Source organism: Camelina sativa, chromosome 20 (assembly GCF_000633955.1).
Source record: "Camelina sativa cultivar DH55 chromosome 20, Cs, whole genome shotgun sequence".
NCBI classification, from domain to species: Eukaryota; Viridiplantae; Streptophyta; class Magnoliopsida; order Brassicales; family Brassicaceae; genus Camelina; species Camelina sativa.
In genome coordinates, this window is record NC_025704.1 from 2,474,990 (window position 1) to 2,487,512 (window position 12,523).

Sequence of the window (12,523 nt, forward strand, 5' to 3'; positions counted from 1 at the left end):
AAAAAAAAAAAAAAATCTTCAAAAATAAAGTAGCGAGTCAGAAATATGATAATGCCTCAAACAAGTTTGAATTCATAATAAGGAAATTACCCCTCATTCACACATCTAATTGATTCATCATTCTCGCCTTTCTTTATTACAAATCCACACAAAAAAAAAAAAAAAAACCAATCCACTAAAAAAAAATGTATCCTAGCCGATATATAAAGCACGAGATACTAAAGACACGCGAATTAAAAAATTCGAGAATCCCCAAACACTATAATGATCTCTACCACATAAAAGAGATTTAACTCTTATATCTGAAGAGTCAGCGAGAGAGAGACTCGTGCTATATATCAAATCAACTAGGACAACGGCGGATTAGCTATTAGGAAAACCCTAATGAAACCAACCCTAATTTTAAAATTCGATTTAGCGCAGCTATGACTCGACACGCTTCCATTGTTTAATTTGTGGAAGGCGATCTTAAGGGCTGCGCTAGATTGGAAAAAAAAACAATTGAAAGAAACAAACCCTAATTTAAGAATTGGGATAATAAGTAAAGAAGAAGAAGAAGAAGATGCGAGTTTATATAGTGGGAGACTTGTTTTATTTTAAAACCCTAATTGAACGAGGCTAATTCACCTCTATTGACATTAGGCCCATTACATTCTAGGCCTTAAAGGCCCAAATATGGTTTCGAGATTTTTTTTGTTTCCTAATCCTATTAACCTGTTTTTCTTGTGGAAGAAGGAATTGTGACGCGGTTAAATCCAAACAGAACATTTTAAAAATGGAAATTGAACAAAAAGAATTTGACGAGATATGGAAAACGAAAATATTACAGAAACAAAAAGATTGAAAAAATCTGTCACGTATCTTAATTATATGGAAAATAGATAAGATAATAAACTGATCTCAGTTATATTATCTCGCTTGTCTTGTGTCATTGTTACCATAATCCAAATAATTTCCAATAAAGACATGCGTTATATCCATACTTAAAAAGATTTAGTTCCTTAAACTAAAGAAAACAAAAATCTTCACCTTCGTCTTTATAATACCCTAACCCGTCTCATTCATTACCCACCAACACAAACCCTTTTTGAAGACAAGGTGAAAAAGATGAGTGACCTCCAAGAAAAAAATACTAAAGCGACTCTGTATAGACAGTCTTCTTCTTCATCCTCAACGGATCTTGATGATGGGCCGGCGCCGCTGAGAAAGATGATCGCGGTTACTTCTATCGCCGCCGGTATACAGTTCGGTTGGGCTCTTCAGTTGTCTCTCCTAACTCCGTACGTGCAACTTCTTGGTGTTCCACATAAATGGTCATCTCTTATTTGGCTATGTGGTCCTGTGTCCGGCCTGCTTGTTCAGCCAACCGTCGGTTATTTCAGTGACCGTTGTCAGTCGAGATTCGGTCGTCGTCGTCCTTTCATCGCCACCGGTGCTTTGCTTGTCGCCGTTGCTGTTTTCCTAATCGGATACGCGGCTGATATCGGACACAGAATGGGAGACAAACTCGACGACCATGTAAAGTCAAGTGCCGTCGGTATCTTCGCTCTCGGTTTCTGGATCCTTGACGTGGCTAACAACACTCTCCAAGGACCTTGTCGAGCTTTCCTCGGCGATTTAGCAGCTGGAGACGCTAGGAAAACGCAAATAGCAAACGCGTTTTTCTCTTTCTTCATGGCCGTTGGAAACGTTTTGGGATACGCGGCCGGATCTTACACTCACCTCCACAAGATCTTTCCTTTCACAGTGACTAAAGCATGTGACATCTATTGCGCAAATCTAAAGAGTTGTTTCTTCCTTTCCATTACCCTCCTCGTCGTCGTCACCAGCATATCTCTTTGGTACGTAGAAGACAAACAATGGTCGCCAAAGCCAGACTCCGAAGAAGACAAGAAAACTCCCTTCTTCGGCGAGATCTTTGGAGCCTTCAAGGTGATGAAACGTCCAATGTGGATGCTACTAATCGTCACGTCTTTGAACTGGATCGCATGGTTCCCTTTCCTTTTGTTCGATACTGACTGGATGGGTCGTGAAATTTACGGTGGAATATCAGATGGAGATGACAAGATGAAGAGACTTTACAACAAAGGAGTTCACGTTGGTGCATTGGGATTGATGCTTAACTCAGTCGTTCTTGGAGTCGTGTCCCTTGGTATTGAAGCTGTTAGTAAGAAAATTGGAGCTAAAAGGCTTTGGGGAGGTGTGAATATCATTCTCGCCGGGTGTTTGGCAATGACGGTTTTTTTTACTAAAAAGGCCGAGGAGCACCGGAGTAACTTCGGTGCAATGGCCCTTCCCACTGAAGGCATCAAAGCTGGAGCATTGAGTCTCTTCGCAGTTCTTGGAATTCCTCTAGCCGTAAGTCCACAACTTTTCTTTTATCCAATTTATGTTACTATTGTTGTCCATTACTTTTGCTAACATTATTAATCATTTTTGTTTGTATTATTATAGATTACTTTTAGTATTCCGTTCGCACTAGCTTCCATCATCTCAAGTAGCAGCGGTGCTGGACAAGGTATTTATACACTTTTTTATATCTTTAAACAAAAATTAAACATTCAGAATAAAATAAAACATACCCTATAAAATAGGGATGATCGATGTCTATCGTATGGTTATCTTACTAACTTGATTATCATCTTAATCATCGTTTTGTAACATAGATATTAATAAGGATGTTTTATTTTTAATGTCATCTTCACAGGACTCTCTCTTGGAGTTTTAAATATGTCGATCGTGATACCGCAAATGATTGTATCATTTGGTGCTGGTCCTGTTGATGCATTATTTGGAGGTGGAAACTTACCAGGATTTGTAGTCGGAGCAATTGCAGCGGCTATTAGTAGTGTTGTAGCATTTACCGTTTTACCTTAAATTTTCTTTTTCTTTTATTGGTTATATATATGCACATGTTTAATATTAATGTGACATGTGACATATTATAATTCAATGGATTATGATATTTATAAAGTTCTGATTTTAAAAGGATTCGTATTAATTGTTTTTGTTTTGTTTAACTTCTAAATATGTTTCGAAAGATATTAGTATTGTTTCTATTTTTGAAATTTAAATATTAAAATCTTTTAATTTAAAATGAAAATAGAAATTGATATTAAAGATAATAATCTAGCTATCGAGATTTTAACTTATTTCTGTTTGACAATTATTATAAATTTCGTTGCGTACCCCCAAATTGTTTTAACTGATTGATCAACCATAAGTTCAGAAATGAATCAGAGAAAACATAAATTAAATACGATCCAAGGAGGGCGGAACGAGGACGACGCCGCCGGCCTCCTCTATCACTGTTTGCCACTTGATATATGTATGTTTTAGAATTTTGAATTTTTTCAGAGAGCTCATATCTATAAAACGATTTTTTTTGTTTTTTTTGGTCCAATCTATAAAACAATTTTTATGTTGTATTTTCAAACTATAATAATATAAAATATTCTATAACTTGTTATAAAAATAGCTACATATGCACCATTTTGATTTTGATATTTTTATAGAGTATTTGTAATTAATTATCAATAACGTTTTCTAAATATTACAAATTTAATTATAAATTGATAACATCTGAAAGTCTAATATTATTTTGTTAAAAATTTCTTAATTCATAATTTTTTAATTTAAAAAATTAAAATATATATATATCTATAAATTAATTATTACACTATAAAATAATAATTATTAATCATATATAAACTAATAATTATTATTAAATTATAGAGGTTTTACCGTATATGTGGAATTTTTTGGTAAAAATAGTATATGTGATTAGTTAGTGACAAAAAAACAATAGAGGAGTATGGTTTTTGAATTATGTAGTTTAGTGACTAAACCATTTAAAATGATAAAAAACAAAACTTTGTTCAAACTTCTAATAACACTCAAATAGTTTGACAAAACTGTTCAAATTTCCCATAGCATTTCAACTTTTTAAATAACAAATTTTTTAAAATATAACTAATTACAAAACCAACACACCCAACAAAATATATTATATATGAATTACTGTACAAAATGATCACACTAGTAACACAAAATTCTATATTACAAATCTACAAATTCACAACTTATTATATAAATCAATCTACCAATACTGCAATATCCCTCAAAAAATTACTAATGTATGTATGAAATTAGCTGAAGAAGGTTTTTAGATTATTATAAAATCTTTATAACTCATATATTAAACCAAGGCTAGTTTATCCCCTTTTATTTTCCGGTTCAAGTTGGTTTTTGGTTTATTCCGATTTCAATTTTGGTTTGGTCTAGTCAGTTGGATTTTGTCTCGGTCTTCTTCACTGAAGTTTCTCAGAGAAGAATCTCCGAATTCCTCGTCACTCAAACTGTTATGCGACGAACATCGTCACCGGAACTGGCCGCCACCGGTTTATCGGAGGATCAACAAGTAAGTGTTTGCGGCGCAGTGAAACGAGCTATTGTGATCGGAAACGGCTACGCCGGCGCGGAGAATCAGTGCATCGGCCTTATTCGATCCTTAGGCCTCTTCGATCGTCACCTCTATTATGTAAGCTCCGATTCAAAACACTAATCTCTTTCTATAGGTGTGTCTGTATCCAGTTCTTAATGTTTTTCTCTCTGTTGTTCAGAGTGTCGATAGACCAAGAGGTGGAATCATTAGGTGCCTTCAATGGCTTCCGATCTCCATCTGCAAAAGAATTTATCGTTTTATCAGCAGTATTTGTGCCGGATTCTCCATTAACGCTACTGGTAGGACTTAAGTTTTTGTTGAATGCTACTGCGTTTCCCACTTTGAACATATAGTTTTCAAGTTGTTCTTTGTCATTCAATTTGAGTGAAACTAAGACCTAAGAAGAGATTTTTGGCAGTAACTTGTTTACTGAAAATTTCTGTAGGAATCACAGATGTGTTTGATGCAAAACAGATTGCTGCTTTGGCTCGTAATACGTTTGACAAGTATTGGTCTTTTTCTTATCAGTTTTTTCATCTGCTTGATTTGTTCTAAATGAAAACATGTTTATAGATGTGATCTTGAATCAGCACTGTGATTGAACATTTTATGATCACAAATTTTGGCGTTATTACAGGAATGGACCGTTGTTAGTGGTGGCATGTGGTAGTGATACTATATCTGTTGCAAGCTCCATAAGACGACTAGCTATGGAAAACGTCTTTGTTGTCCAGGTTAAGTTTGTTCCTTGAAAACCCCAATTTTCTATGGCCTTTTTGTTTTGTTGTGTATGATGGTTTTAGGCTTTTAGCAGATCTTTCCATTTGACTGATATCTGCAAATGCCAAATCTTGGCCTCATATTCATTGTTTTCTCGTTTTTTTTCCAGGTGCAACATCCAAGGTCGTGTCTCGAGAGATTTGATCTTGTGATCACACCTCGTCATGATTATTATTCTTTAACACCTGAAGGAAAGAGGCAGATTCCTTTCTTTCTCCGGCCATGGGTAACTCCACATGAACCTCCAGGTAGAAATGTGGTATGTGTCTTTTCTAATGTTCATCAAAAGGAATTTGATGGCAAGGAATTGTCATTAAGTTGCTGGTAACAAGCTTGAATTCTGAAATTCAGTTTCTCACTACCGGAGCTCTTCATAACGTCGACGCTTCTACACTGAGAAAGGCTACTTTGGAATGGAAGGACGAGTTTGCTTCACTGTCAAAACCTTTGGTTGTAGTTAATATTGGAGGACCTACAAGTAAACATATTGTGCATCTTCATATTTTATATAGTCTATTGAGCTGTATTTTTATAACTGTGATTAAACTACTTTTTTGTTAATTTTCTGTAGGGAACTGTTTGTATGGTGTTGATCTTTCTAAGAAATTGTGTGGGATGCTTCAGAGTATTCTATGGAGCTGTGGAAGCCTAAAAATATCTTTCTCAAGAAGAACACCAAAGAAGGTACGTAAAAGTATCTGTAGAGTATAGAGATCGTGTGGACTGGATGGTCATCATAGTTACTCATATTTCTACAGGTTGCAGATATTATAACAGGAGAACTGAGCTCTAACTCTAAGGTCTACATTTGGGATGGAAAAGGTGAACGGATTTTGTTAATCCCAACTTATCCGTGGCAAAGTTTGATACTTTCTCGTCTTCCATTTCTCAGACCCTAATCCACATTTGGGACACCTTGCATTAGCCGATACTTTTATCATAACTGCTGACTCTATAAGTATGTTGAGCGAGGCATGTAGTACCGGGTATGTTCAAGACAACAACAACGACCTTTTCCTTTCTATTGTTCTGTCTTTGAGAATGATATTGAAATCTCATTCTCGACACAGGAAACCCGTTTATGTTGTGGGTGCTGAACAGTGTACATGGAAATTTTCTGACTTCCAGAACACTCTCCGTGAAAGAGGAGCTGTTCGACCTTTAACCGGAAAAGAAGATGTAACTCTAAGAACTCTACTCCAGTCTTTCGATTTATCTACATGTGAGACACTTCTCTTTTTCTTTGGTGAATCCTGACATGAGCTTCTATGGATTTTATATGACAAGATGCGTGAGAAGTGGAGCTACTCTCCTCTTAACGATAATGCAGAAGCTGCGAGGCGCGTGATTCAAGATCTGGCCAAGCGTGGCTGGAAATTTGAGAATTGAGACATGACCCTTCTTTCCCTCCACAAGTTTTCCAGAGTAACTGTTTTTTTTCCCATAGACTACAGTTATTATTTTTGGACTGGGAATTAGAGCTAGTTTTTAACAATTTCATCATCCGTGGAAGCTTAGTGCTCTAGTAGAACTCAAAGTCATATACTTAAGAGTTTGAACTACTAGCGATTGAATTTTGTTAGTTCTTTGGTTTGTCCCATTTGGATATATTTGATCTTATTGATTAGTTGGAATAAAGTTTTCGAACTTTTCTTTTTGGGTATATGATAATACATAATAATAATGAAATAGTCTTTATTACCCGAGGAGATGGGTGCACCACCAACTGATAAGAGTCTTGACTTTGGCATATATGATCTGCTGATCCAATTATTTTTATTATTTAATTACTTGTTGACTTTGTATAATTTTGTTGCCAACTCCACATCTTGGGGATAAGCAAAACAACAACTACTCTTTCTCAACTCCACTGATAATTTGATACTATTAACAAAGTCCACCACCAAAACCTAAACCCTATAAAAACCCAAGCCCGAATTCCATCACTTACACAACAGCAAGAGCATCCAGTACCATTCCCTCTCCAAACAAAATCCTTGAAGAAGACTTTTCAAAAGTCAAATAGAGAAGAAATGAAGAGTGACTCGATAGCCGTTGATGTACCAGCAGAGTCGAGCTCAGCCATCAAAGGCAAAGCTCCTCTCCTCGGTTTAGCCAAAGAACACACTGGCTCAGGAGGTTACAAGAGAGGTCTCTCCATTTTCGATTTCCTTCTCCGTTTAGCTGCCATTGTAGCTGCCTTAGCTGCTGCTGCCACAATGGGCACTAGTGATGAGACTCTCCCTTTCTTCACTCAATTTTTACAGTTCGAAGCTAGCTACGATGATCTTCCAACTTTCCAGTATGATACATATTGTTTTCTTCTTCTTCTTTCATCTTGTGACCCTTGTTTACTAAGTTATCTAACTTCCAATTCTCTCTCTGTTCAGATTCTTTGTGATTGCCATTGCAATAGTCGCAGCTTACCTTGTCCTGTCTCTTCCCTTCTCAGTCGTCACGATTGTTCGTCCTCTAGCCGTCGCTCCAAGACTCCTTTTGCTTGTTCTTGACACTGTACTCATCTTCCTCAATTCTTCAAACTCTTGACGCAATAATTATCTAGAGATTCAATAACTCTCTGTTTTCTTGTTGATATGTACAGGCTGCTCTGGCTCTGGACACAGCAGCTGCTTCCGCAGCGGCGGCTATAGTGTATTTGGCACACAATGGGAATACAAACACAAACTGGTTTCCAATCTGCCAACAGTTTGGAGATTTCTGTCAGAAAACGAGCGGAGCTGTCGTCTCTGCCTTTGCCTCTGTCACCTTTTTAGCCATCCTTGTCGTCATCTCTGGCGTCTCTCTCAAACAACCCTAGCTCCACAATAGAGATTCTTCTAACGAAAGAAGAAACATCCTGCGAAGGGTTTAGCTAGCATTTGTGTGAAATGTTTATATGGAAGAACCTTATATTTTGTATTTGTGTGAGATCTTGGAGAGTCTATATTGTGTTTTGTATTCATCTTTGAAAGGATTGAAAATTACTGGAAGTTAATTGTCACTTTTTATTTTCTACATGACAATGTGCAGAGTTGTGCACCCAAAGTTATCAACAACAACAACCTTCAAGTTATTCACACACTCAATAATATCAACGAAACAAAAAATAAAGAAACAACCCTTTTATTTCTCTAATATGGACCGGGCCAGGCCCAGATTACCCGATCCACAACGTGCTTTATTCGTGGACACTTTCCAACAGTCCTCTCGCGACATATCAGTTCAATGGCGGCTCTCGCAAGGATCGGTGGCCGGTACCTGAAATCCGCTGGCTTAATTAACTCCTCCGCCTCGTGTTTCTTCACTCAACGCCGTGGAGTCGCCTCGAAGGTCTTTGTTGGAGGTAAACTCTTATATTTCTGTTCCGGTTCGATTAATCCAAAATCAAATTGATTTTTGTAGGTTAAGTAACCATTCCTTCTCAAAAGTGTCTAAATGATGTTCTAAGTCCGCTCTCCTTCAACGAGCTTACTAGTTCATGTGAACTGTGATATTCTTTTTGTGTTCACATTTTGGTTTCGAGCCTCTCTAGTTTGTAAGCAAATCGAGTATTAGGCCTGATGTATTCTATTTTTCTGATGATTTTGAAATGGCACTTTCTTGGTGAGTGATTGTGAAGTGACAGTCTCCAATAATGTTTTATCTCTGAACTATATACAATCCTGTTTCCAGGTTTATCGTTTTACACTACTGAACAAGGATTATCTGAGGAATTTTCAAAATGTGGCCAAGTTGTTGAAGGTAATATATATACTTATTGATACAGAATACATTCATATACTTTTTTATCCGCTTTTTCTATCTGAGAGTTTTTGCTTCTGTCTACAGCTCAAATTGTAATGGACAGAGTCTCTGATAGATCTAAAGGTTTCGGTTTTGTGACGTTTGCTTCGGAAGATGAAGCTCAGAAAGCTATGATGGAGTTTAACGGACAGGTAAATATAATAATGGTGTATCTATCTCTTAATGCTTTTCACTTTGTTTTAACTATTTTATCTTGATGGTAACAAAAAAGAATTTTTTTGCTTTGATAGCAATTACACGGCCGTGTGATATTTGTGGACTACGCAAAACCGAAGCAAAGTATTGGTGGTGGTGGTGGTGGCTTTCCAATAGCTAGAGGACCGCCTGATGAGCCAGTGGTAGTAGTAGCTGCTACAACAACTGAAACATCTAAAAGCGACTAACAGAACCGAAAATACTGATAATGATGCTTAAATCTTTTATTTATAGTGTTTTTGGATTCTACTTGTGATATGATGAGCAAGCATCATTCAGTATTAGCTTTACTCTTGCTTCTTTATGATCATCTCTGAATCCATTTCCTTCAGTAGATAATTGCGTGGGGTTAAAGCATAAGTAAAATTTATGATTACCGGAAAAAAATACTTTTTTAGTAAAGAAGGTCGAATGATAATCTTACGGTGAGAAGCAGAGAAGGTACATACACGTGGCATGAAATAACAAATGGATATAAATTGAAAATAGAGAAGTCCGTTCGTTTGAGTGAATTGTGAGAGCTCCACGTCTACCGGATAAAGATCCTCCTCCTGCCACGTCATCATCTCCTTCTCCCTCCCCTCTCCCCCTCAGCCTTGAGAGAGCATCATCTGCGATTTTTTCCGTTTCTTCTTCTTCTCAAACCAAAATTAGTAGAATATTATATTACCCAAGCTGATTTTGTGTGTAAAGCTTTCATGGTAGATGGCAGTTAAGCTACATCGGCCGGGTCTTGTATCCTCAAGGTAAACCAATTTACCTCACATTTCTGGAATCTTCGATTTTATTTTCCGCCCTAGCTGATTTTTTGTGTATACGAGTCTTGGTGGTGGTAGAGATTGATTAGGTCGCTTCTTGGTTCAAAACTTCAAAGTCGAGGAATATAAAGAGATATTGAGCTGAGCTTTCTCCATTACACTCTTTTGATTTATTTTAATCTTTTTTTGTGTGCCTATTTGTAGCTCTTCTTCAAACCCTTGTCTATCTCGGATGTCCATTGGAACCTTTATATCCTGCAGAAGAGTGGTTCAATTTGATTGCTTGTACCGGGGAAATCCAAGGAGCCGATTGTTTTTGACGTATGATGTTCTTGAAAGTAAGAAGTTCATTCTTCATAGGAGATTGTTTGGGAACAAGAAGATGAGTTCACGGAGGCCGTTTCTCCTTGCATCTGCTGAAGACGGTGTGGCTGTTAATGGTAACTCACAGTCGAGATCCAGCGATGATGTTGAGGAGATGAGGGCTAAACTCAGTGGATCGTTGAAAGATGAATACACCTGTGGTGAACTCATTCAGTCTTTACATGATGCTGCCAGAACTTTTGAGCTGGCTCTTAAAGATAAGATTTCCTCTTCTAGGTTACCTTGGTTTTCAGCTGCCTGGCTCGGAGTTGATAAAAATGCTTGGGTTAAGACGTTCTCTTATCAGGTCTCTTACCATTTTTTAGTTTACCATGATTAGGAAACTTTGTTTACAATCAGGGCCAGAACAAAAATGTTCTCTTTCCGTTGTGCGTTTGGCTTGCACTAAGTATTTTGTGTCATAATTTTAGCTGAAATAGCTAAATTCATCTTCTGTTCGTCATTCTCAGGCGTCCGTGTATTGCTTACTACAAGCTGCAAATGAGGTTTCATCTAGAGGAAACAATAGAGACGATGATCTTAATGTCTTTGTGCAGAGGAGGTACTGCACAACTTACTTTAAGTTCTAGGAACTATGGCATGCTGCGTTACTGGATTGTCAACATTTTTGTTGTGTTCTTAATCTAGTAGAATTTTTGGTTCTTGTCTTGGAAAGAGAATGCAACTGAGTATTGATTTGACATTTAACATTTATTGCCTTTCACCAACTTTGAAAGTTTTCTGAAACTCACCTGCTCTCTAATTATAATCCTATTTTGCTGCATCATACTTCTTAATTTAAATAATCACATCATGCAGTTTATCACGCCAAGCTGCTCCTCTTGATAGTATGATGCGGGATAAACTATCATCTAGTCATCCTGAAGCCAATGAGTGGTTTTGGTCTGAGCAAGTTCCTTCGGTGGTCACATCTTTTGTGAATTGTTTTGAGGGGGACCAACGATTTGTTTCTGCTACCTCTGTGTATGTGATTTCTTTTGACTTTCTTCATATTTGTACATTCTGTAAAACAGTCATTTCCTGTGAGATTTTTGGAAAGTGACGATCCTCTATGGTTTGTTTCAGCTATGTCAAAGGCAAATCCTCCTCAGCTGCAAGCAATGAGTTTGAGGTGTCACTTCTCATGCTTGTGCTGAATTGCATCGCAGCAGTCACAAAACTTGGCCCGACAAAACTTTCGTGCCCGCCCTTCTTTTCTATGATTCCAGATACTACAGGGAGATTGATGGACAAATTTGTTGACTTTGTTCCACTCCCTCAGGCCTATCATTCAATGAAAAGCCTCGGTCTACGCAGAGAGTTTCTTGTTCATTTTGGACCTCGGGCAGCGGCATGCAGAGTAAAAAGTGACTGCTGTACAGATGAGGTTGTTTTCTGGGTTGATCTTATACAAAATCAACTGCTGAGGGCTATCGATCGGGAGAAAATATGGTCAAGGTTAACAACGTCTGAAAGTATCGAGGTAATGAATAGAATGCAGAAAATTATATCTGAGCAGCTTTTAGATTCTCTGCAGTATGGATGTGAGCTTGTTTTAGTATTTGAGAAGATTTAAGAATTATGTGCAAGGATTCATTTGGGACAGCCAATTCCATGTTGAATTTATTGGAATATCATTTGCTGTACCTTTTCTTATAAGTACAGCTTAGAATATAAGAACATAGCTGAAACAGTTTGCAAACTTAAGTACACTATCTACTATCTAGGATCTTCATAAAGTGGCACTTATCGAAACAGAAATCTGATTTTTTTTTTTCTTTAATTTTTTAACTCGTAGAATGTTGATTGTTGAATATGGTTGTACAATTGCTTGTAAATATCTTGCGAGTTTATGCGGACCTGTTGGTGATGCCTTGCAGGTCTTGGAAAGAGATTTAGCTATTTTTGGATTCTTCATTGCCTTAGGCAGGAGCACCCAGTCTTTTTTAGCTGCAAATGGTTTTAATTCGCTGGAGAATCCTGTGGAAGACCTTGTTAGGTGACTCATTGATTTTCTTTTGTTTGCTTGCCATACTCCTTTGATACAGCCTATCACTTAAACTCGCTATCTTCTTTATTCAGGCACTTCATTGGAGGAAGTCTCCTACAATATCCTCAGCTTTCAGCCATCAGTTCTTATCAGTTGTATGTAGAGGTAGGCATAAGTCATACCATTACT

General features: G+C 37.2%; 6 protein-coding genes across 10 annotated transcripts in view; all 6 read left to right on the plus strand.

The window, feature by feature from the left end:
- The window catches only part of LOC104772139 (sucrose transport protein SUC8-like), a 2,511-nt gene extending 2,160 nt beyond the window's left edge, over positions 1–351 (plus strand). The window contains exon 2 of the mRNA XM_010496784.1: positions 309–351. Within this exon, the coding sequence (XP_010495086.1) occupies positions 309–351 (43 nt within the window). The remainder of the gene's footprint in view (positions 1–308) is intronic.
- On the plus strand, positions 1,108–2,877 carry LOC104768813 (sucrose transport protein SUC8-like). 2 transcript variants are annotated; one of them, XM_010492869.1, is made up of 3 exons: positions 1,108–2,358; positions 2,455–2,518; positions 2,708–2,877. In XM_010492869.1, exons 1-3 carry the CDS (start codon positions 1,108–1,110, stop codon positions 2,875–2,877), a joined length of 1,485 nt encoding a protein of 494 aa, XP_010491171.1. The 2 variants fall into 2 exon arrangements, with proteins under 2 accessions (XP_010491171.1, XP_019097786.1); XM_019242241.1 differs by lacking the exon at positions 2,708–2,877 and having other exon boundaries at positions 2,466–2,501.
- On the plus strand, positions 4,312–6,881 carry LOC104768812 (mitochondrial fission protein ELM1-like). Of its 2 annotated transcripts, XM_010492868.2 has the most exons (11): positions 4,312–4,540; positions 4,623–4,743; positions 4,890–4,950; positions 5,082–5,178; positions 5,334–5,483; positions 5,576–5,702; positions 5,796–5,908; positions 5,983–6,046; positions 6,117–6,210; positions 6,295–6,403; positions 6,512–6,881. In XM_010492868.2, exons 1-11 carry the CDS (start codon positions 4,364–4,366, stop codon positions 6,611–6,613), a joined length of 1,215 nt encoding a protein of 404 aa, XP_010491170.1. In that variant the 5' UTR covers positions 4,312–4,363; the 3' UTR covers positions 6,614–6,881. The 2 variants fall into 2 exon arrangements, with proteins under 2 accessions (XP_010491170.1, XP_019097787.1); XM_019242242.1 differs by lacking the exons at positions 6,117–6,210; positions 6,512–6,881 and having other exon boundaries at positions 6,295–6,389.
- Positions 6,968–8,174, plus strand: LOC104768811 (casparian strip membrane protein 4-like). Its single transcript, XM_010492867.2, has 3 exons — positions 6,968–7,526; positions 7,615–7,738; positions 7,827–8,174. The coding sequence occupies exons 1-3, from the start codon at positions 7,258–7,260 to the stop codon at positions 8,040–8,042; spliced, it is 609 nt and encodes a 202-aa protein (XP_010491169.1). The 5' UTR covers positions 6,968–7,257; the 3' UTR covers positions 8,043–8,174.
- LOC104768810 (glycine-rich RNA-binding protein 5, mitochondrial-like) lies at positions 8,418–9,533 on the plus strand. The gene is made up of 4 exons (XM_010492866.2): positions 8,418–8,567; positions 8,897–8,965; positions 9,053–9,159; positions 9,259–9,533. The coding sequence occupies exons 1-4, from the start codon at positions 8,450–8,452 to the stop codon at positions 9,409–9,411; spliced, it is 447 nt and encodes a 148-aa protein (XP_010491168.1). The 5' UTR covers positions 8,418–8,449; the 3' UTR covers positions 9,412–9,533.
- LOC104768809 overlaps positions 9,723–12,523 on the plus strand; it is a 9,802-nt gene continuing 7,001 nt past the window's right edge. For all 3 annotated transcript variants that reach the window (XM_010492864.2, XM_010492865.2, XM_019242240.1), the window contains exons 1-7: positions 9,723–9,969; positions 10,186–10,651; positions 10,815–10,906; positions 11,164–11,328; positions 11,431–11,827; positions 12,225–12,343; positions 12,427–12,499. In XM_010492864.2, the coding sequence (XP_010491166.1) occupies positions 9,929–9,969; positions 10,186–10,651; positions 10,815–10,906; positions 11,164–11,328; positions 11,431–11,827; positions 12,225–12,343; positions 12,427–12,499 (1,353 nt within the window). In that variant the 5' untranslated portion in view covers positions 9,723–9,928. The remainder of the gene's footprint in view (positions 9,970–10,185; positions 10,652–10,814; positions 10,907–11,163; positions 11,329–11,430; positions 11,828–12,224; positions 12,344–12,426; positions 12,500–12,523) is intronic.

What these genes read in the sequence shown, in the direction of transcription:
- LOC104768812 (XM_010492868.2), top strand. Translation starts at nt 4,364, where the DNA reads ATGCGACGAACATCGTCACCGGAACTGGCCGCCACCGGTTTATCGGAG. An exon ending in AACCTCCAGGTAGAAATGTG is followed by an intron (nt 5,484 to 5,575) that starts GTATGTGTCTTT and finishes TCTGAAATTCAG; the next exon opens with TTTCTCACTACCGGAGCTCT. An exon ending in CTACATTTGGGATGGAAAAG is followed by an intron (nt 6,047 to 6,116) that starts GTGAACGGATTT and finishes TCCATTTCTCAG; the next exon opens with ACCCTAATCCACATTTGGGA.
- LOC104768811 (XM_010492867.2), top strand. Translation starts at nt 7,258, where the DNA reads ATGAAGAGTGACTCGATAGCCGTTGATGTACCAGCAGAGTCGAGCTCA. An exon ending in GATGATCTTCCAACTTTCCA is followed by an intron (nt 7,527 to 7,614) that starts GTATGATACATA and finishes CTCTCTGTTCAG; the next exon opens with ATTCTTTGTGATTGCCATTG. An exon ending in TTTTGCTTGTTCTTGACACT is followed by an intron (nt 7,739 to 7,826) that starts GTACTCATCTTC and finishes TGATATGTACAG; the next exon opens with GCTGCTCTGGCTCTGGACAC.
- LOC104768810 (XM_010492866.2), top strand. Translation starts at nt 8,450, where the DNA reads ATGGCGGCTCTCGCAAGGATCGGTGGCCGGTACCTGAAATCCGCTGGC. An exon ending in ATGTGGCCAAGTTGTTGAAG is followed by an intron (nt 8,966 to 9,052) that starts GTAATATATATA and finishes TTCTGTCTACAG; the next exon opens with CTCAAATTGTAATGGACAGA. An exon ending in TGATGGAGTTTAACGGACAG is followed by an intron (nt 9,160 to 9,258) that starts GTAAATATAATA and finishes TTGCTTTGATAG; the next exon opens with CAATTACACGGCCGTGTGAT.
- LOC104768813 (XM_010492869.1), top strand. Translation starts at nt 1,108, where the DNA reads ATGAGTGACCTCCAAGAAAAAAATACTAAAGCGACTCTGTATAGACAG. An exon ending in TTCTTGGAATTCCTCTAGCC is followed by an intron (nt 2,359 to 2,454) that starts GTAAGTCCACAA and finishes GTATTATTATAG; the next exon opens with ATTACTTTTAGTATTCCGTT. An exon ending in TAGCAGCGGTGCTGGACAAG is followed by an intron (nt 2,519 to 2,707) that starts GTATTTATACAC and finishes TCATCTTCACAG; the next exon opens with GACTCTCTCTTGGAGTTTTA.